Genomic DNA, 23,796 nt, shown 5'->3' with positions numbered 1-23,796 from the left:
TTTAAATTATAATCCGCTGAAAGTCTAAAATATAAAATGTGGATGAAACGTGGAGGATGATGTTTAAAATAAAGAGGTGAAGCTGAAACACTGAACATCAGGTGAAACGGAGGAATTCTGGGTTTTAATGTGAGAGAGTGAATTTAATACTTTGACGTAGATTTAGTTTTTCAGACCTGAGTTCAGTTAAAGTGACATTAACGTTTCTGAGTGTGTTTAAAACCTAAAGTAAAACAACGAGTGTGTGTGTGTGTGTGTGTGTGTGTGTGTGTGTGTGTGTGTGTGTGTGTGTCCTCCACGTCCCCGTCCTGCTCTGACCACTGTCTCCATGTGTGTTGATGCTGATGATTGACGCCTCGTCCTCTCGTGTCTCCTCCCAGCAGCTGGTGGGCAGCCATGTTGAAGCCGGGCGACCCGAGCGGCTCGGCCTTCCTCAAGGTGGACCCGTCCTACCTGCAGCACTGGCAGCAGCTCTTCCCTCAGGCGCAGCTGAAGGCTCCTCTGGCCCCGCCGCCGCCTCCACCTGACCGCCTCTCCATCCCCGTGGACAGCCTGCGCCAGTCCCGCCTGCACAGCCACCTCCTGGCCTCCGCACACTGCACCTCCTCGTCTTCCTCTTCCTCCTCTACGTCCTCCTCAGCAGCTTCGTCTTCAGCGGCGGCGGCGGCGGCAGCAGCAGCAGCAGCAGCTCTCACCCCGTCCTCCTCCATCTCCATCTCTGCCTCCGCAGGGCTCTCCCAGCTGCCCGTGCCCCAGCAGATCGCTCTCTTTGGGCAGGCGCTGGCCCCGGTGTGTGCTGGGCCTGGAGGTCCTGGAGGAGGAGGAGGAGGGGGACCAGGAGGACCAGGAGGACCAGGAGATCTGGTGGTGGTCGTCCCCCCGGAGAACCAGCAGGGTCACAACCCAGCAGTGGGGCTCCTCCATCAGGCCAAAGAGCAGAGCTGTGGGGGGGTGGGGGTGGTGTCGTCCAGCGTGAAGAGCAGCAGCAGCGGAGGAGGCGGCGAGGAGGGCGGGAAAGGAGCAACGACGAGGTTCAAACTGACGTCGGAGGAGCTGGACTACTACCTGTACGGACAGCAGAGGATGGAGATCATCCCACTGAGCAACCACACGGGAGAGATCAACAACCGTACGTACACACACACACACACACACACACACACACACACCTGTCACTGAGAGGTTGTGTTTTTGGTGATTCTACTCCTTCATCTTGAACGCTGATGACGGACACGTGGCGCTCCGTCAGAGTCAAACTCATTTTCTCAGTGAGGCACAGATTGTGTGCGAGTCGCTCGGCGACGACCTTTGACCCTCCGCTGTTTAATCTCTGTTTTATTCCTCATCAGTTTCCATCACATTCCTGTAACTGTAAACGAACAGTGTCTGTGCTGCGTTCAATCCGTCTGATGATCAATAATTACTTCACAGTCATTTAATCACTGCTGCTGATTATTTCTATAATATTTCTTTCTTTCTTTAATTTAGTGTGTGTGTGAGTGTGTGTGTGTGTGTGTGTGTGTGTTATTTTACTTTAATTAATCTCTTATAGCGTTACTAAATGATTGTATAATTATCAGAAGAAAATTCCTAATTATATATAATTATATATGTAATATTTATAATTTCACAGGGAGATATTGAACCTTTAATCCTGGTGTTACTGTGTTTCTCAACACTGAATAAAATCCTACAGAAATATTAACTCTGCTTGTTAAAATATTTCTTTAATGTAAATTTATTCAAAACTCTGCAAATTTAGTGTCAGGCCTTAATTTAATTTAATTGCAGCAAAAAATTGATTCAAAATCATTGATGAAATAAAAAAAATAAGATAAAGCAGGTGAGAAATTAATTAATGATAATTAAAGTTGATTATTTCCACTTTTAAATAATTTTCTTATCTAATTTAAATTAGTGATACATTTTGAAATTTAAAGTATAACAGATTTATTTAGTAAATAAAATGAATTAAACCTGTTTATGAAACTCTATTAAACAAATAAATATTTTCCTTTATCAGCGGGTTTGAAAAGACGTCATGACGCCGTGTGTGACGTGTTACAGTTGGTTTGACAGCTGCTGTGTTGGACAGTAGGAGCTGGAGGGGGGAGCGGGGGGGGGGGGGTCAGAGGTCAGAGGTCAGCAGCCTGGTCGGAGTTCAGACCAGCTCCGAGTTAAAGTTCATCAGACTTCATTCACACTTTTAGAGAAATAAGAGATGTTGTTTTATCTGCACCTGTCCGTCCTGTCTGTTTGATCCCTGATGACGTCAACCAATCTCCAATTAAAGCGATCGATTAATTACATATTAGTTTTATTTCAGGAGTTTTTCTAAAGCTCAGGAGCAAAAAATCAAACGCTCATCAGAAGCGTTTAAACAGACAGAAGCGTTTTTTATGTTTATGTTAAAATCCTTTTTTTTTAAATCAACTTTTATAGTTAAATTATTATTTTAACAGATTTTCCTGCTGAAATTTTTCCTCCAGTTTTTTTTTTTAAAAGCAGAAAAACACGTTTTTACTGCGCGTGAACTCCTTTATAACTTTGATTTCTACTGTGTGTGTGTGTGTGTGTGTGTGTGTGTGTGTGTGTGTGTGGACAGATATTGACAGAGCGCCGTCATGCATAACACACGCACACGCACACACACACACACACACACACGCACACGCACAGAGGTCGGGGTGTCCCGTCAGACGTTAAAACACACTCAGAGACTCAGCGGCCCTTTGCTCCGGTCTAACAGCAGAGACACACACACACACACACACACACAATCGCGCGCGCCCTCTCGGTGTGAGCCTCTCCCCGTTTCCCGCTGCGCACGTGGAGACCAAAGTGAGGTCTCGTGCCTGACACTGTGGAGCGTTTTTTAAGGTGGAAGTGTAGTTTTAAAGCCGCTCCTCTCTGCAGACAGAGGTCTCACTCTGCCTGTTACACGTTGACTCCGTTTGATTTTCATCCGGTAATAAACAAGATCTGAGGAGCTTTATTATTATAATAATAATATTATATGACAGTATATAATTATAAAACTCTCTCATAGTTATTCTGTAGATGAGAGTCTGATATTTAAACATTTCTGTCTCACCATTATATTTGATACATTTTTCATTTGTTTATTATCAGGGTTTCATTAGAACATATCTGATGTATTTTTGTTTTTACTGAGCGTCACAGTTCATTTATATTCTTTTATGTTCTATTTTAATATTAATAAAACAGCTATAATCCGTTTAAAGTCTCATATTAAGTGATTGTGTTGCAGGTTGAACGTGTTTTATCTTCCTCTCCGTGATGTGTTCAGACTCTATTACAGATATATCAGTCTATCAGCTTATTGATTGATGCTTTTCCTATAATATTTCTATAAGTGCCTGAGGTTATTAACGCGCCTGTAATAACGGCCCTTTATGACTTTAGTACTTCCTGTCCTGTCCCGGTTCCGTCCCGCCGGTGTCACGGAGCTTCTCCCGCTCCCACAATGCTCCTGTGATCGGTCCGTGTCCGTGTCCGCGCGCTCTGACATCTGCAGCGCAACTTTCAGAGTTCATCATCATCGCTGCTTCTGCTTTCAGGCGGCGATCCTAAACACCACTGTGTGTGTGTGTGTGTGTGTGTGTGTGTGTGTGTGTGTGTGTGTGTGTGTGTATTCCGCGGTGATAAAACGGACCATCAGCAGTAATCTGCGTCGATACGCGCCGGCAGGGCCGATGAGGGATGGAGGGACAAGCAGGAATTAATTGCCGTATATAGTTTTGTGTTTGTGGAAGAGAGAGGGAGAGGGGGGGGGGGGGGGGGGCGCGGTGGAGAGGGGAGGGCTGGGTGGGGGGAGGAGGAGGACGGGGTGGATGGGGGTGGGGGGGGGGGGGATCGATCCACCGGCCACCGGCCCGCTATTTATCATCCCAACACGCCGTATTGAGGTCTCTGGGGTGTGTGTGTGGGTGGGGGGGGGGGGGGTGTAGATAAAGCAGTCACACATACACACTCCCTCACGTGTCACCGTCTGACCTCGATTATTAATTACACCAATAATAATAATGATAGTGGTAATAATAAAAATAACTATAATAATAAATGTCAAAAAGAATTAAAAAAGTCACGTTTTTATCTGTTTTAATATATTGAATTAAATTATTTTCTATTTAAAATCATTCACTAATTATTGTATTTTGACCATATAAAATATAAATTCACATTCAAAGATAAAGTAACAGAACAAGTCAGAGTTTCATTTAAATGTCCAGATGCAGTGAAAAACATTTTGTCTTAAATAAAATAATGTTTTCTTGTTCTGACTGAAGTCACGTCTTTATATAAATGTATATATTTCTGTAAATTTCAAGGGTTTTTATGACACAAGTCAGATATAAAAAGTTTTTAAAGACGGATTCTGATTCTTCAGATCAGCTGAATAAATTAAACTCAAACTTAAATAAATTTAAATGAATTATAATTAGAAATAAACAATAAAATAAGATAAAACTCAGTATTCTGCACCTGAATTATACAGATTGTTTGTAGAAGACTGGACCCTGATGTCAGAGTTAATCATTTCATCAAAGAGTCAAATCAAAAAATAAAATGTTCAATTTTATGATTTTTTAAAAAGCACTCATGTGATTTAATATTTTATATCACACTTCTATAAAGGTTTGACGTGTGAGTGACAGAGTAAGGTTGACATGTCCTGACAGCACTCAATCCTACATTTCCCAGAATGCACTCGGGCAGTATCTCTTCATCAGAGCCACATCAGTCAAACTCCACACCTTCAGTTTGTCGTGCAGATGTTTTCTGTTTTAAATTAGTTTCGTTTCAAAACAAGAGCTGAGATAAATTTAATAATTATAATGATTATGATTTTTCAGACTTGACTGAGAAAACTTTCTACAACAACATTTACAGACTAAATAAAACTAGACTTGACTAGTGAAGTCAGACTTAAAGAATCTTTAGTTTGGTTTTTGTTTCCAAACCACGAGCAGATTCATGATGAAGTTTCTGTCTGCTGTCGGTCTCTAACAGTTTGAATATCAGTGGAGAGTTTACCTTTGTTCACAGATCAATAATAGAAACAATCAATAATCGAACTCCATGATGAAAATCTTCAGCAGCTCTTGTTTTCTTGTTTGATACCTGTGTGTCGTGGTCAGTGTAATAAGGGGAGAAAAAGAAAAAAAATCTAAATCGAATCATTTGAAATAATAAACGTCTGGATTTTTATATTCAATAAATCTCGACGTTCCAGCAATAAAACGTCCAACAGGAAGTAATCAGACAGCTGGAACGTGTTCCGCTGTGATACAAGACACAGATCAATTCTTCCAGTTTACATCTGGAGTCAACGTCAGCTGGCAGCTTCACTGTAATTTAATAAAGTCAGACACACACACACACACACACACACACACACACACACACACACACACACACACACACAGCTCTGACCGCCTGTTTTCAGTCTGACCTCATGTCACACACAAGTGAACCTGCGTTTGACTCACTTACACTTAAAAAAAAAAAAAGTTTAAATCAAAGGAGCAGATTTCATGTCACTTCCTGTTTGTGTGGCGGCTGCGCTCAGGCTCAGGTGACGGGACGAGTCGTTGTTCTTGAACAGCAGCACAGACGGACCTGCTGCCTCCACACGCCGACGTGTCGGCTTCTTCTGCACAAAAGTCCGTTTTGGTTAAATATTGAAAAATGAACTTGTTCTTTCTTGCTACTTGAAATTTGCTCCAACTTTTTCTCCTCTTCTCTCCCAAACGTTAAAAGCTGCGAAAGATAAACACGAGCATAAATAAGATAAATGATACTTCAGCAGCTTCGAGCCCACACTGTAGAATGTATTTCTTTAGTACGAATGGTTTATAATTAATTAGCTCGTCAACACTTTATAAATCAGCTGATACAACACATTAGATTAAAAGGGAAACAATGACCTGATGTTTGCCAAATAGTGAGCCCTCATGTATCTGTACTGTTCAGCCTCATATTCTCCTTCATCAGCGTTTGTTCCCGTCATTTATTTCTAACTGATGCCTATTTATAATAAAGTGTGAAACACATCAACATTTATTAATCAGTGGTATTAACTCATGAGTCAGATTAATGAGTAGTGAGCATTAACTTGATCTTGCCAAATAGTGAGCCTGCATCAATGTGTGAAAACTGTGTTATAACATGTTTATAATTGTTTATTTATGATTTATAAAGTGTCAACAACCAAATTAAAAAGCATTTATAAGTCCAGTCGTATTGTAAAGTAGGGCGTGATTACGTCTCTGAAATTCTATTTATTTTTCTTACGAAACTAATTCACAAAAAATAAAAAGAAAACAGACTGGAACAACCGAACACACTTCCTGTAAAATCCACATTTCATCCATTAATTTATCTGTTTAATCTGTAGATTGAATTTGATTTTAAATGTATTTAAATTTAAAAACTGTTGTTTCAAACACTCGGCCATGTTTCTGCTTCTGGAGGAGGATGATTAATAACTTTAGTTAAATTTACATTCAGTCAAACTTTACGATATTTAGTAGAAACATTAAATTCAGGCTTTAAAAACCATCATGTATGTTGTATGTTTTATTGTGAAGGTGCAGGAAATGTTAACTTAGATTAACAATAAAAGCGTTTCAGTTTTTCCTGCTCGGTCGTCATGGACGACATGTTAGCAGAAATCGACACAGAGCGACGTGACGGCTCGTGTGTTGTTTGGTTTCCCGCTCTTTTAGCTCAGAGTTTGGTCTCCACCAGCTGTTTTCTGACCGAGTGCGTCGGCTGCTCGAGGACAGTTTCTCTTTTTTTCCCTCCTGATGAAACCTGAGGCTGAACCGGAGAGTAAATGTCCCGGAAAATGAAAAATAGTAGCTAAAAGAGGCGAAAAGCTCCAGAGAGCTTTTTGTTTCGCTGTGGGTTCAGAGAGCGGAGCGGCGTTCTCGCTGTGTGGTCCGTCCTCATCTGGACTCACAGCTGTGTTGGAAACAAACGCAGCTATTAACAACCAAAGACTTTATGAAGTGTGATGGTTCTGTGGAGGAGAAATCCAGCAGCTTGTTGCTGAACCTCGACCTTCTCAGTGATCGTCGTGGTGACGAGTCAGGAAGTGAGGAGGCGAGGAGTCGAGGAGGCGAGGAGGCGAGGAGTCAGAGAAGTGAGGAGGCGAGGAGGCAGAGAAGTGAGGAGGCGAGGAGTCAGGAAGGGAGGAGGCGAGGAGTCAGGAAGTGAGGAGGCGAGGAGGCAGAGAATGGAGGAGGCAAGGAGTCAGGAAGTGAGGAGGCGAGGAGTCAGAGAAGTGAGGAGGTGAGGAGGCGAGGAGTCAGGAAGTGAGGAGGCGAGGAGTCAGAGAAGTGAGGAGGTGAGGAGGCGAGGAGTCAGGAAGTGAGGAGGCGAGGAGTCAGAGAAGTGAGGAGGTGAGGAGGCGAGGAGTCAGGAAGTTAGGAGGCGAGGAGTCAGAGAAATGAGGAGGCGAGGAGGCGAGGAGTCAGGAAGTGAGGAGGCGAGGAAGCAGACATGTGAGGAGGCGAGGAGTCAGGAAGTGAGGAGGCGAGGAGGCGAGGAGTCAGCTGCTGCTGTGTTTATGAAGCAGACTAATACCTGAACGTTCAGAATAATTTGTTGCAGAGATAAAAACGTTTCGGCTTCGAGGTTTTTCTTCAGGAAGGTACAAAAGAAAAAGGAAAAAGCAGCTGAGTTTGTGGACGGAGCCGCGTCAGTAAAACGTGGTAGGAAGTTGCCCGCAGACGTTTTAAGTGGAGATGGCGTCCGCCGCTCGGAGATCAGAGGCAGAGCGGCGCTGTCTAAACACTGGCGATGGATGTAACAGAATACTGAGTTTGAATGATGGGCGGCGAGGAGAACACGCCATAACAAGTTCACAGCCAGTTCATCAGTGTGAAGGAGGAAGTGTTTCTGTGCGGATGTTAGCATCTAGCTGCAGAACAAAAGGGACACATTCAATAATAACTTTTAATCAATAGTATTTAAATTAAAACAAATATATAGATGTATATTATATTGCAAAACCTAATGTAATATATTAAAAAGTATTTTTATTGAAAACAACATATTAAAAAGTTTAATGTTCAAAAATAATTGTTCTGATTCAGAACTAGATTGTAAATATATGAAAATCACAGCGACTCGTGGATTTTAATACAGTGACTATGAAGCTCCACAATGTTTGTGTTTCATGTGATGAAACTTTATTTAAAACAGCAGCAGCAGCAGCAGCTGAGTGATGACGTCGTCCTGTTGTTGTGTGGTCGTCTTTATTTTCTGTTGAGATCAAACCTGTGACATCATCTCCTCACTGTCTCCTCTGTCTCCTCACTGTCTCCTCTGTCTCCTCACTGTCTCCTCTGTCTCCTCACTGTCTCCTCTGTCTCCTCACTGTCTCCTCTGTCTCCTCACTGTCTCCTCTGTCTCCTCGTCTCCTCTGTCTCCTAGTCTCCTCTGTCTCCTCACCGTCTCCTTGTCTCCTTGTCTCCTCTGTCTCCTTGTCTCCTCACCGTCTCCTCTGTCTCTCTGTCTCCTCGTCTCCTCTGTCTCCTCAGTCTCCTCTGTCTCTCTGTCTCCTCGTCTCCTTGTCTCCTCATCAGCTCCTCTGTCTCCTCTGTCTCTCTGTCTCCTCATCGTCTCCTCGTCTCCTCTGTCTCCTCAGTCTCCTCTGTCTCTCTGTCTCCTCGTCTCCTTGTCTCCTCATCAGCTCCTCTGTCTCCTCTGTCTCTCTGTCTCCTCGTCTCCTCTGTCTCCTCATCAGCTCCTCTGTTTCCTCGTCTCCTCTGTCTCTTCATCAGCTCCTCTGTGTCCTCATCGTCTCCTCTGTCTCCTCTGTCTCCTCGTCTCCTCTGTCTCTTCATCAGCTCCTCTGTGTCATCATCATCTCCTCTGTCTCCTCATCGTCTCCTCTGTCTCCTCTGTCTCCTCGTCTCCTTGTCTCATCTGTCTCCTTTTTCTCCTCTGTTTCCTCTGTCGTCTCCTCTCTCTCCTCTGTCTCCTCGGTCTCCTCTGTCTCCTTGTCTCCTCTGTCTCGTCATCATCTCCTCTGTCTCCTCTGTTTCCTCTGTCTCCTCATCGTCTCCTCTGTCTCCTCGTCTCCTCGCCTCCTTGTCTCCTCGTCTCCTCTGTGGTGTCTCAGACACATCAGTAACTTCATGAAAGTCTTTGTTAAAAACACTGAATTGAACTGATTGAATGAGTTTTGCTTCATGTTCAGATTCTCCACATTTGTCCAGATGTTGTCCAGATGTTGAGCTCTGTTTCAACTAATATTAACAACACACAGGTGTCTGCACAATGTACCTTCTTTTCTCATTGTCAACAATAAAAAAATTCCCACATTCAGACCTGTCAGTGAACGCCTCAGACTGACAGGTGCTGTGTCTGATCCGCCACTGTTTCCTAAAACTAATGAAACCCATCAGTGAGTCGCCTCGTCGCCCTGGGCAACATCCTCCTTCATCACGTCATCATGTCGGACCGACACACTGATGCTTTGGGTTTTTAATGGGATTTGCTGAGTCGAGTATAAACAGATTTTGTTTTAAAAGCACCTGTGGGATTTTACAACGTAAGACGACTCCGATGATTCTTCGTTCTTTGTTCAAACTATTTGATCAGTATTTTATCATAAGTGTGAGTGTAATGCGTTAACGTGATTATTTGACACTAATGAGTTTCCGTACATTGATCCGGTGCTTCAGATCAGCTGAGCTGGTTCCAACAGTTCACACACTGGAATAAAACTCTCAGTTTAAGCTGCAGGATTGTGGAGAATTCAGCCTGTGAGATTTTTCCCATTTACTCGGCCGTGAACCTGTGCTACATTTAGTGGTTTATAAATGAGCGTAATCTGGTTTAATTAACTTCAATCAATCATGGTGTCGAACAGCCGTCGCTCTCTCAGATGGAGGATATTTAATTTTGGGAAAAACATAAAAAAAAAGCAAGATTAACATCCTGTTCCTCTCGGCCTCTCCTGCTCTGCGCGGCTCTGTGGGAGTTTTCTGTCCAGATAATAATCTCTCATTATGTTGCTACAGTCAATTAACATCCATTACTGTCAGACTACATCTCTGAGTAAATGTTGACGCTCGCTAATTCCCAGCAATACGCTGCTCGCCACATTTAACCTGGAAAAACACAGAGGACTGTTTCCCTCATTTGGACTTCGTCAGGATCCTGCTCCGTCTTTCCTTTTTCCCTTTTTCCTTCAGTTTCGGTTTTTCACTTTTTTACGCGACCACAGGAGCCAGAGCTGAAGGATCACTTCATCTTCTGACTGTAAACACCAATACAAAAACACTTCAGGTCAATGTTTGAACCATGAATCATTCCACCTGCTCTGCTGCTTCATGCACTTTTGAAATCTTTTAGTTTACACGATGCGTTCAGGGTTCCTGCAGGTCCACACGTCTCAAATTCAACATCAACGCTGCATTTACTGTCTCCTGTACAAAGAAAAGGGCCGTGGATAAAAGGATTTGCTGATGTCAGAATAAAAGACACTTAAAATAAATGAAAACACATGGAAACACTGGTGTGACATAGAATAACAAATTTAAAATACACAAAAAACTGTTGAATTATGATATAAAATGATTAAAATCAGAGACTCAGGACATAAACTCAGCGTTCAAACCTTAAAAATCTCATTTCAGTTACAAATGTTTTTGTCTTGTTTTTAAAGTCGAAGTTTGGCTTGTAAACTTCATGCTGCATGAGTAAATGTTTTGTGTTGGTGTGTGTGATTTTTCTTTATTGTTATAAAAGGTTAAAGTCTGTTTAATCTTGGTCTCCAGGTTGCGACATGTGCGCGGACAACAGGAACGGCGAGTGTCCGATGCACGGCCCTCTTCACTCTCTGCGTCGACTCGTCGGCACCAGCAGCTCGGCGGCTCCCGTCACCCTGCCGGACGTCCCTGATTGGCTCAGAGACCTGCCCAGAGAGGTGAGACAGCTCCGCCCACCTGTCTGTCTGTCTGTCTGTCTGTCTGTCAACATCAGAACAGTTTTCATTTACTGTGTCAAGATCAGATTCTGTTCTAACAAAGATTTTTAAATTTTAAATTTAAAAATGTCGTAACATCTGAAACAGGAGGAGCAGGTGAAGTGGTCACCCCTCAGATGTCCTGTGGGCAGTGAACGCAGCGCCGCCTCCCGTCACCGTTTATAACAGCTGCTGTTTCTGAAGTCTTTATAACAGGCGGCTGCTTGGGGCCCCGTCAGGCTGTTAGGGGGGCCCCCGAGGGCTGACGAACTTTAGTCCACAGCAATGTCTCAGAATGTGACTCCTCCCTCTGAAACAACCAATGACATATCAGCAGGAAACGTCCTTAAAGAGGCGTCGTGTTGATGAGCACTGATCTTATAATGTGTCAACGTGACAGTGTTGAAGTTATTTACTGGATTATTTAGGTTTTTATTGTTCTTTATTTCTATTTTTCTTTATATTTCTACTTTCAAAATCCTACGTGAACATTTGGAAAAGAAAATATTAGAAAAAGTTTAAATTTCCTACGTTTTTCGTTGGCAGATTATTTATTACATAATGGTGATGAATGATGATTGGTACTTCTGTGCCCAGCGCCCAGAGGACTGTTGAATCACCACTGATGTGTTCAACACCAGTAATCCCTCCGAGCGGCCCGAGTGTGTTACGTGTTTACAGAACATCTGGACGAGCTGCTGCAGAAACTGTTTGATTTACATTTTTTTGTTGGCTCCCGGCGCTCCAGAAAATAGAAATATATAAACTGAAAGGGAGGATTGTTTTTGTGTGTGTTTTTGACGTGTGTGTTGTGGCTGTGTGTTCAGGTGTGTCTCTGCACCAGTACAGTTCCTGGTCTGGGTTACGGGATCTGTGCGGCTCAGAGGATTCCTCAGGGAACCTGGATCGGCCCGTTTCAGGGAGTCCCTCTGCTGCTGGACAAACTGCAGTCCGGAGCCGTCAGGAACACGCGACACCTGTGGGAGGTGAGTGTCACACTCTTCTTCTACACTTCCTGTGGCCGCACGCTCAGGTCACTTCTATTCTTTTAGGGAGCAGATGCGTCGTATTCACAGGTTTTATCCTGAGCTCTGTGTGAATATGTGTTTGTGTACTTGTGTGTGTCAGGTTGTGCAGTTCAGTGTGTGTGTGTGTGTGTGTGTGTGTGTGTGTGTGTGTGTGTGTGTCTGTGTTGTGGTCAGCGTCATGTCAGCTTTCAGTCCATTGATCAGAGCAGATTGTATTTACATACAGTGGCAGGAGAAAGTCAATGTGGCAGTTATAAACAGCTGCATTAGCACTTGGGGGGGGAAGAGAGAGAGAGAGAGAGAGAGAGAGAGAGAGAAGGAGGGGGGAGGGGGAGGAGGGTAGAGGGTAGGAAGGGGGGTGAGGGATGCTGGGAGACAGAGAGATAGATGAGTCCCTTGTGGCGGCGCTGGTAAAGGTCAGTCAGACGTCGGTTGACCGGACATCAGTCTCTCTGCTGTTGACCGCAGCAGGACGTCAGGAGGAGGGAGAGGGGAGGTGGTGGGGGGAGGGGGGAGGGTGTGTGTGTGTGTGTGTGTGTGTGTGAGGTGGAGGGTCAGGGGTCAGAGGTCATGGGGGGGAGGTGGGCGCTTTCAAGACATTGTAGGCCAAGTCCAGCAGCGAGCGTCCCGTCAGGATCTTATGAAAGAGTTGAGTTCACTGATCATCAACTGTAATCATTAAATGAATTGAATGAGTTTCTCTGATGGAACCTGCGTCGTCAGAGAGGTTCAGTCCGTTCTGGTGTTTGTTCCTCAGCTGTTAGAGTCACAGTGAAGCAGCAGTTAGTGTCTCAGCGTCTCTGATGTGACGGGTTTGTGAGCGGCGGGGCGATGTGATTGGATGCTCCCGGTCAAGATGGCGTCTCTGGAGAATCACACCCTCCCTCAACTGTTGTCATGACAGCCACACTCTGGAAATATAAACAAAGACTGATATCCACTCAATCATACTTCATCATGTAAATTCATGTAGCTGCTCAGATTCACAATGAGCTGTCAAAATATTTTCATATTTTATTATTATTACAAAAGAAGCAGATTTTAAAAGTAGATACTTATATTTTATAAACGTAAAATCAATCTTTTTGACTGAACTGTTAAGTATAATTTTTTTCTCTACAAATATTAAAATATTATCTTTTTAAATGATTTAAACAGACTTTATTTTATAAAACTTCTGTGCAGATTTACTTTATTTTTCTCATTATTAGAAGTATTATTCCTATAGAATTAATTTTTCCACAAATTAATAAACCATTATTCTCAAACTTCATTAATCGTTAATGTAATCAGTCACTATTATTATTTTTCTCTCATGAAAGAGACCCGATATTTCTGATCTTTAAGTTGTGATGAAATAATTATAAACAGAGTTTCTGAGTGTGAACCAGACTATAATTTATTTCTCCTCTTAAATACAGTAATTTAATGTCTGAGACTCTCAGTTGTATTAATTAAACACCTTTTTATTTTAAAGATTTGTTCTGTTTTCTTTCGTTTACCTGCATCCACTAAAGTCGGAAGTTTTTGTTTAAATAATTAGATATAATTTAATAATTTACATATTTTCCTTTAAATAAATAAATGTCTGTGTTCTATAAAAATATAGAAATCCAACCTTAAAAAAGAAAGAAATAAACATTTCTAAATATATTTTTTTCCTGCACCAGTCAGGTGATAAACAATAAAGTCTACGTGCAGGTGGGTGTAGAAATACTCATAAGACTGAGTTACACCACGGATGAATGTGTGCAGGTTTTTATTGTTTAAAAGTTACAGAACAAGCAGAAAGAATCCCGGAGCAAAGAGGTGTGAAATGTGTCTATTTTAGGTTAATCGCCCACATTAAGTTGTTTTACAGCTCAGGACCCACAGAGACTCGGATTCAAACATCTTTATACAGTTGTTGTGTTTGGACCCGGCAGAGAAAACCCTGCGACCCCTCCGTGGGGTCTCCGACCAGCCTTTGAAGCCCCTGGCCCCGGAGAAATGCCGATCCGATAACCCGACTCTAACCATCGGCAGATTATCGGCTGCCGGGCTTAAACCGGTCATTAGGCCTATTGATGAAGAAGCTTTACACACAGATCCCATTAAAACTCACTGGTTGTTAAACTCGCTTATTGACGCCCCCTAAAACAGGAAGAGATGCGTGTCCTATAGCCAATCAGGGAGCTTGTGTCATTTTGTCTATGGTGTCCAGGAAGGGCCAGTTTTAATTAAGACACTTGCCGTTACGTCCGGGTGGAGCAGCGGAGGATTTTCTGGTGCTGCAGTATTTTACGGCTCGACAAATTGATCTCCTGCGAGGCCGAGCTCAGTGTTTGAGTTTATGGAGGAACGATCCTTTAACTCCCGGGGTCTGTTCTGTGGCAAAGAGGCATGAGAAAGAAAGTTCAACACAAACATTATTTTATCATCAATATTATTCTTGTGATTTTTTTAATGCCATACATCTGGTCCGATCTCAGCACTGTGTAAATAGAGTTTAGTTTGGTGCTGAAACGAGCTTTAAAACGACAAACACTCAGTGAGGATCTGCTGCTTTTCTCATTGTAACATGTGTAATAATACTTTGGGTTTTCAGCTGTTGGCTGTTTTGGCTGTGAGAAACTGGTAACACCCACAATCTAGCATTTATAAGCAGTATATAAACATTAATTAATGTTCATTAAATCTAAAACAAATGGTTTATAACACGCTGTAATGTAGTTATAAGCAGATTTAAGTGTTTATTGATGTATTTGTTAAGTACTATAATTGTTTATAAATACTGTACATTAATAAACAGTTAAAATTATCCTTATAGCTGCTAACAACTACATTACAGTGTGTTATGAATTATTCATTAAAGCTCCTCCAGTGTAAAGGTCTGTGTCCATGTGTAGTGTGATTATAGATTATAGATCAGCTCTAGCTTCTATATTAATACTGTGAAAGTATCAAAGCCTCAGTCCACAGAGAAATGCACACAGCCTGTATTCAGAAACTGAGCCTTAAAACCAGCCGTCAGGACTTCTGGAACTTTGTGATGTCACAACAAAGCAGCCACCAAGCCCCGCCCACCTGGACCCACCATCCAAACCTTGCAGGATTTGGTTTCTCTGAGTGTTTTTACCTGAAATCTGCTTTATTATTATTGGATCACTCAGAGAACAGTGAGCCAATCAGAAGAGAGGCCCAGAGCCTCCTCTCTTCTGATTGGCTCACCGACCTGTTGTCACTAGAGCTCCAGAGAGAAGCCTGAGAGAGGAGATGTAAAACTACACTGAGATGGTTTTTATATCTTCTTATTGATCAACACTTCAAATAAAACACAGAAGAAGTGAATGTAAAGAAAATGAATCAGCACATTAATCAATGATAAAGACAATTTTATAGTTGGAAACTGTTTAAAATGAATTTGCATCAAAATGTAGTAAATAAGGAATGTCTTCAGTCATCTTCAGATCAGGAAACAAAGATCAGTGAACAGGTTTTCAGACAGAATTAATCAAGTGATTCAGGTCAATAATCAGACGAGATAAATAAATATATATATATATATGTAGATAAATAAATCTCTCCTAGTGAAAGAAGTAAAATCTTAATCGAGTCAAAGCCAAATAAATACTTCCCACTTGTTTGACAGTTCTCGTTGAGGCCGTTTCTCAGTCTTTCCCTGCCTGGATGTTTCCAGAGGATTCGAACCGGTGACCTCCCGGTCCGAACCTCGAGGCCGTCTTGATTGAAAAGAATGTGCAGTGAAAACACGAGACCCGTCCTGACATCGAGGCTCTGACCTCGTCCTGCGGGGTTTTTTTTTTTTTTTTTACGGGAGTTTTCCTCCTGGACAGATCTGAGAGAGGACGAGCTGTCAGCGCCGAGTCAGAGAAAACAGCTCCGAACATGTGACTTCAGAGAGAAAACTTCAGCCGCACAGTTTGAGGCTAAATATTTTGTTAGTGTGGGATGATGATGAGACACATGAGGATTCAGAAAATTCCAGAGCGCCTGTTGGTATCTTGGCTTTTTACGTTATGAGACAGATAAAACTATTTTCTTTCTCTGTTTCTTGTAACTGAATCACAGTCGTCCGTCTGTACTTGGCTGTTGCTGCTCGGCCGTGATTGTCCGTCTGTCCGTCAGCAGATCCCTGTTTTATTCCCCACAGATTTCCCATTGACTTCGTGTTTTCACTGGTCTGCGGTCGCAGCGTCCAGTAAAGCCGCTGTAATGTTTTCTTGACTGATGTCAGTATTTCATGGCCGTTTAAACGTCTGTATTCTGGCTTTTATTACGTAATCGTTGATGGTTTTATGTCAGATTATGTGTTTCGGTTTCCTGTTGCTTGAGGCGCAATGACCGCATCGATATGATGCAGCGGTTCAATGGGTTTTCACTTTATCTGAAGAGACTTGAGAGCCGGAGACTGGAGGATACAGTGAGACAAAGCTCTTATTGTGAAATTAGTAGTGAAGTGCTGTCGGCAGCTTCTGCTGAGCGGTGAAAGAAGTGATGTAACGACTGCAGCAAACAGGATTATTGTCATGTCACGGCGCACAAACAGTCAAAGATATGAAAATTAGTCAAGAGGTTCCCAACCAGATAATGAGTTCTCAGAGCACTTCTTATTTAAATGATCACGACTGAACATCCAGGATTCGACTGGAGGAGCAGGGAAACGTGTAGGAACTCTCTCACAGTAATTTTATTTTTATTCGATGGTGGGTCACTTGGTGATTCAGCCTCTTTGTCCTTTTTGACTCTTTGATCTCACGTTGATCAGACTGGATAACGAGTGGTTGATGTGGTCCGGCAGTGACGTCATGAAAGTTTGAATCATCGGCTTATCACAGCGATGGGCTTTAATACGAGGAAGAAAAACAATACAAGGAGTTTTTAAACATTTTGTGAAGATCGTTTCGTTTTAAAACATTAAAAACAATAATCTATATATCTATATATGTAAATGTTTTTTATAATTGAATTTTCGTCGCCACACCTGCAATACCTTCACCCACCTTCACCCGCTGTGTTCGTCCATATCTCAGTACTTTGTGACGTGTCGACCGTCTGTCGCCTCCATCGTTTTCTGTTGTAGATTTTGAGGCGTAAACTCTGCTCAGGTCCCGGGGGGTCATGTGAGTCTCAGGTCAGACCGTGGTCACCGCAAAACCGCCCTGCAGCCCGGCGCTGTTTGGTTAAACCCACTCGGTGAGTCGGGTTAACTCGAGTTCATTTCTCGCGCTGTGTGACATCACCCTGTAGGCATGGTAACCGCAGGGGTTCGAGAACAAAGAGTGGGGTTTTCCATCGGCACCTTGGTGTTGGAATAACACGGAGTGTGTCTGTGTGTGTGGGTGTGTGTGTGTGTGTGTGTGTGTGTGTGTGTGTGTGTGTGTGTGTGTGTGTGTGTGTGTGAGTGTGTGTGAGTGAACGTGTGTTTGATCAGTGTGTGTTTACACAGCGATGGAGCCGCCGGTTGTTTCCTCTCCTGTGTTGGCGACTGTAGGAGCTTCAGTACAAACGGTTACATGTGCTCTTCGTGTCACAGGTTTGACTCCGACTTTGAAAGTTCATCACGGCGCCCGCGGTCATTCCTTCTTTCTGATGCCCCTCCCACTTTTTTAACCACGTTCTTCAAACATTGTTCTATAAGAACTTCCTGTCTTTATCCTCCTCATCCTAAAACTAGAAGGATCAGTTTGAGTTTATAACCTCTAGATTTTTTAAAAAGACACTATTGTTTGAAAGTATTTTTTGGTAAATTTTGTAAATTAACACGTCTTTAAGTGAGGACTGGTGTTACGTCATGTGATGTACGAAAGACGAAGGACGCAAAGTGTAAAAACCAAATCAAGACAAAAAAACAAAACACATTGGATGCGTTTTGAAGACGTGCATTGATCACGACTTTTCAGCCTCGACCTCGGATCAATGTCACGAGTAAAACTTCAGTCAGCGCTGAAGGTGGCGGGCGAGATACAACGGCGGTCGCTGGGTCGGGTGGATGGTGATGGGCTGATGGTCGGAGACCGACGGAGGTTGAACCCTGTGGCGGGAGGACAGGTGAACCAGATGGATTGTGGGAGGTTGCTCAGTTTGTTGCTGCGGTCCTGTGGGTGGTGGTACCTCCGTCTGGGGGGGCGGGTGGTGGTGGTGGTGGTGGCGTCCTCCCGGGTCCTCGTTGTGTGAGAAAGCAGCAGACTGAACTCCCCGCTGTCGACGTTGAGGTGAATCGGGGTCGGTTATCCAAATATTATCCGTTTCTCCGAACGATTATTACCCCTCTGATTTATGAGTCGGCTGACAGCGCCGTCTCAGATGCTCTGTGTGGAGGCCCAGACTGTTGCTCTTGGGCACGACGGCGGTGGCGGCGGCGTTGATGGCAGCGATGGCGGCACGCTTTATGAGGCTTACTGCTGAAAAATGTCAGCCCTCAACGTCAGGCTGTGTTAAAGAAAACGGAGAGAGCTGGAGGAGTGAACACCAGCACGTCACAGACGGGCTTCATTCTGGTTTCATGTCGACCGTGAACGCAGCCTGTGGCTACAGACGGACGACCACGAGAAGAATCACGTGATCAGTTCACCTGCAGGAGAAGGATGAAGCACGGTTACATCAGGAAGAGGAAGAAGGAGAGGAAGAGGAGGAGGCAGTGAGAGGGGAAGGAGGAGGAGACATGGTAAGATAAGGAGGAGGAGGAGGAGGCCGATGAAGAGAGCAGATAACAGTAGAATTAGTGGAGTTTCATTGATTAGCTGTAGAACAGAAGCGTGCGGCATTGATCGGCTCTCAGGAACAGTTTTACAGGATTTGGACTGAAGAAGAAGAAGAAGAAGAAGAAGAAGAAGACTGACAGTCTCTGATGGTCTGGTGTGTGTGTGTGTGTGTGAGAAAGTGTTGTAACACCCTCGGACATGATGACTCACAGCTGCATTAGTGACCTACTGACACACACCCAGTGATAAACACATTTCAGACACACACACACTCGTCACACACACATCGTCCTCCGATGGTGAAGCAGCCATTTACATGCCAGTGTCGCTTCAGAGCTGCAGTTAAGTGTTTTTAACTGATAACTGAAGCACATTCCTGTCTGCACACACACACACACACTCACACACACTCACACACACACACACACACACACACACACACACACACACACACACACACACACACACACACACACACACAGCGTATCTCTTCAGCGTGTGCTCGGCTCAGACAAGGAGAAGATTTACTCTCTGTAATAAGGTCAAAAGGTCAAAACAGTGTCAGTAAATTTCAGACACACTTTCTGACACACACACACACACACACACACACACACTCAGCTGTTGGTTGAGGTTGTGCAGATCGCTCTCTGACAGTCATCAGTCAGAAGAGTGTGTGTTCAGCACACACACACATTTCAGAAAAGATCAGTGCACTCTCATGTCTGTGTGTTAAACATGAAGATACCACCAGCAGCTGCAGCTTAGCTTAGCTTAGCTTAGCTTAGCTTAGCATACAGAGGATAACAGGTAGCCAGGCTCTGACCAAAGGGAACTACATGTTTGTTCATGTAACAGCTGTTTGTCAAACATCTGATTCAGATTCATTTTTGCTGTTTTCTTCTTTATTTTGTCTAAATATTTATTTCCTGAACAAATACGAGAAGCAGAAACTCCCCAAGCAGAGAAACGTCGCACCTGTTGGTTGTTTCTCATCTTTCTAACGACAGATTTTAAAAAAGACATTTGCAGGAAAGCTGCAGCAATGAACATAAACATCTGCAAATACATAAATCTTGTGTGTGTGTGTGTGTGTGTGTGTGTGTGTGTGTGTGTGTGTGTGTGTGTGTGTGTGTGTGTGTGTGTGTGTGACAGAGCAGTAAGTGAAGCAATGACAGCAGAGATCAATGACTGAAAGAGAGAGCAGTAATCCACCCTCTTAAAAACACACACAGGCCGTCACTTTGTGTGTGTGTGTGTGTGTGTGTGTGTGTGTGTGTGTGTGTGTGTGTGTGTGTGTGTGAGAGAGAGAGAGAGAGAGAGAGAGAGAGAGATAATCCTCTCCTCTTACCTCCAGTCCTCTGGTTCTTGTAAATGTAAGACACTCTCTGACGTCTTTCACTTCAGTCTCTGTAAAAACTTGAATAATCACATTTTCTCTCTGTAACTTCCTCATGAACTGTACTTACTTTAACACATTTACATTAGTTTATTCAAAACTATTTTGTTAGTAAGTTCAAATTTTAATTTTAACCTCTTAAATATGTATATATATATATATTATATTATATTTTAACTGCACTGTGAAAACATCTTGTGCATCAATTTATTTATTTTCAAACCAAGAAATGACACATTTTCCACTTGAATTTAAACTAAAGTTCAGCAGGTTTGAACAGCGTTTGAAGCGTTGGACTGACAGAGGTCAACAGAGGTCAGAGACACAGACAGTGACTGAGTCTGTGTCGACCTGATACACCAGAGAAGCTGATGTTAAGTTTCTGATGTTGATGAAAATGAAATTAAACCGATCGGCCACAACATCAAACCAGTTACAGCTTTTATTGTTGTGACCAGATTTTGCTCCAGCAGAATTTGATTTCTTATCAAAGCTGAATTTATTGACAGAAAATGAATGGTGAACTATTCTGACAGTTGATTAAAATCCCAAATATTTGCTTTTCTGTTTTACATCATTGTAACTGAACGTCTCGGTCTTTGTTGGACATTCAACATCATCTGAAGGCGTCGCCCTTCAACATCTCTACAGCAGCTCATCTCCAATAGTGCTGCAACTAATGAGTCGTTTTTATCATTGATGAATCTGCTGATTACTTTCATGATGAACTACTTCTCCAGGCCCCTCCTCCTCCTCCTGGCCCCTCCTCCTCCTCCTCCTGCTCCTGCTCCTCCTCCTCCTGCAGCAGCTCCCCCTCCTCCTCCTGGCCCCTCCTCCTCCTCCTCCTGCAGCAGCTCCTCCTCCTGCTCTCCTCCTCCTCCTCCTCCTGCTGCTCTTCCTCCTGCTCCTCCTCCTCCTGCTCTTCCTGCTCCTCCTCCTCCTCCTCCTCCTCCTCCTCCTCCTCCTCCTCCTCTTCTTCCTCCTCCTGCTCTCTCCTCCTCCTGCTCTTCCTCCTGCTCTCTCCTCCTCCTGCTCTTCCTCCTGCTCCTCCTCCTCCTGCTCTTCTCCTCCTCCTCCTCCTCCTCCTGCTCTTCCTGCTCCTCCTCCTCCTCCTCCTCCTCCTCCTCTTCCTCCTCCTGCTCTCTCCTCCTCCTGCTCTTCCTCCTGCTCCTCCTCCTCCTGCTCTTCCTCCTCCTCCTCCTCCTGCTCCTCCTCCTCCCCCCCCCCTCCTCCTCCTCCCCCCCCCCTCCTCCTCCTGTGATGTGTGGTCTCAGTGTGTGAATAAGAAGCAGTGCGGTGCTGAAAGCCTCGTCAGTCCAGAGAAGCTGAAGGTCAAACAAGGAGAATTTATTGAGTTTTAAGAAACTGAAGCTGTAACAAAAAAAAAAAAAGAAATCCAGTTTTGTCCCGATTGTTGTGCTCAGATGGAAAATGACAGGCGGAGCTGTGAAGCGAGGCCGGCGGCCCGGCAGTGTTTGCAACATTTTCTGTCTGTTGAACTAAACAACATGTTATATTTGGCCGTTTGTCTTGCAGATGGAATTTAGTGGCGATGGATTCGATAAACACAGGCGGCCGAAACGCCTTTGACAGAACAGCATCAGGCGAGAAAGCAGCTGCTGGTCTGAGAGACGTTGGACTGTGCGGTCAGCGGCAGGTCACGCTCAGGTGGCTCCGTTAAACAAGGCGTGATACCGCACTTTAACAGAGTCAGAATATTATAAAATACAGTTTTTATCAATGAATCAAAACCACAAAATCTCATGACAAAATTCACAAATTTGACGTTTTTTATTTACGTTTTTTATTTTTTAAAGCACAGCAACTGACTTTTATTTGTACATCATGTTTGCAAATTCAGAAGTGAATCAGAGGAAGATATACAGATTGCAGAAATAATAAAAACTGAATCAAGTCAGTGAGTGTTGTTACACCTGTCACCTGTCTGTTGTCCACACCTTCGCCAGCAGACGACGTTCCTGCTCGGCCACAAGATGCAAAGCAACAGAATCAACGTCGTGTTCCACAGATCAGATTTATACTGAAGACTATATCATCAGATTTAACTCCTTAGTAATTAGTCATTTAATGTAACAGATTACAATCACAGCTATTTTGTAATTTAATTATATAATACTAGTTACTCCCCAACACTGGTGACAGGTGAATGTAGATCATATATGGAGACCCCTCAGGTTTAACCATTGTTAAAGTCAGTGCCCAGACTCTATACTAATGCAATGATAATAATGATAATAAACTTTATTTGTAAAGCTCTTTTCCTGCTCAGGACGCAGCTCAAAGTGCTGACAGATATAAATGGAGAGAGGAAGTTAAGCCGGGGAAGTCTCTAAAAGCTAAATTGAACAGATATGTTTTCAAAGTCCCCTCCTCTCTAATATAAGATAAATCTTGGTGAGTTGTTCCACAGTTCAGGTGAATGATGGATGAACTTCACGGCCACATTAACATTTAAAACTCAGTAACTTTAGGTGCGTTGCTTTGGCTTCGCTCAGGTTTTTGTGCTGCAGAGGTTTCAGCTCGCGGCCCACCCTGCAGAGGGAAGCCGGAGCGGCGCGACGCGGGAGGCTGTTAAACGCACCGTGATTTGTTTAAACAGACGTCAGTGACAAATGGCTGCGAGTAACAAAAGCTTTAAACAACAGCAGAGTGGAGGAGTTTCATTAGAAAGCTGCAGGATTCAGAGAACACACACGTTTACACTGCCATGTTTATGAGGACACCAGGTTTGGATAAAAGCACGATACAAATGCAGCCATTAAAAAAAAACAGTGATTGCAACTTATTTAAAAGTCTGTGGATGAAGATCAGTGTGTGAAAAAACAACACTCTGAGTAATAAACAACATAAAGTCATAATATGCGTGTTGAGAGGATGAAACAGTCGGACGGACGTTGGAGCGCTCACATGCGGAGAATAACAGATGAGGCAGTCATTTACTGCATCGATTGTTTGTTGGCTGTATGGACGACAGAGAGGCCGGCTATTGGCTCAGGTCATCACCTTATAAACACACTCAACGCCTCCTCAATACAGTCACTCCGCATCACGGACGGATGGAGGGATGGATTAATGATGAACAGAGACGGAGGCTGAGGGAGTTCGACTTGTCGTGTGATCGCTGGTTAAGATCTGTGTTGATTTATTTTAGTACTTTTTAATTGTTTTTATTAATAAGTTGGTTTTGAAGATGCCAAAGATTTTTATTTTTACTTTGAAAAAGTCCAGTTTACATGGTTGATTGATGCTACAGGTCATAAGCTCATCAGTTCAAGACAACAGCAAATATTTCGCTGTTGTTTTTTAGCCTCAGCAACACTATGGCAAGGTCACGCTTGTCCTGTAGGGGGCGCTAGAGAAGAGGTCATGGGGTCATTAAAATTAAAGGCATTGTTTCTCAGGGGAATGTGAAGATCCAATCATAATCGGACCATTAGATTTTAATATTTCATGTGTATGAAACGGCCTCTCTAAAGGAAGTCTGGAGATCATAACGTCCACAGAAAGTTTTATTTCACTCTCGTCAGCTGTTGTTGGGACAGATCTTCACACCTCTTCCTCTTTCTTTCTTTAAATGGAGTCTTGTTTGGTTTATGTTTCACGTTTGTGCAGCTTGTTTCGTGCGCTACCCTCTGA

The 23,796-nt window shown here is 43.4% G+C and overlaps 1 protein-coding gene across 4 annotated transcripts in view; it reads left to right on the top strand.

The window, feature by feature from the left end:
• Nucleotides 1-23,796, top strand: part of prdm6 (PR domain containing 6) — a 103,431-nt gene that overhangs the window by 10,541 nt on the left and 69,094 nt on the right. For all 4 annotated transcript variants that reach the window (XM_056376516.1, XM_056376515.1, XM_056376518.1 and 1 more), the window contains exons 2-4: nt 381-1,129; nt 10,821-10,969; nt 11,836-11,994. In XM_056376516.1, the coding sequence (XP_056232491.1) occupies nt 397-1,129; nt 10,821-10,969; nt 11,836-11,994 (1,041 nt within the window). In that variant the 5' untranslated portion in view covers nt 381-396. The remainder of the gene's footprint in view (nt 1-380; nt 1,130-10,820; nt 10,970-11,835; nt 11,995-23,796) is intronic.

Source organism: Seriola aureovittata, chromosome 5 (genome assembly GCF_021018895.1).
Source record: "Seriola aureovittata isolate HTS-2021-v1 ecotype China chromosome 5, ASM2101889v1, whole genome shotgun sequence".
Classification (NCBI taxonomy): Eukaryota; Metazoa; Chordata; class Actinopteri; order Carangiformes; family Carangidae; genus Seriola; species Seriola aureovittata.
The sequence above is the reverse complement of the archived record's forward strand: the minus strand, read 5'-3'. Positions and strand labels throughout refer to the sequence as shown.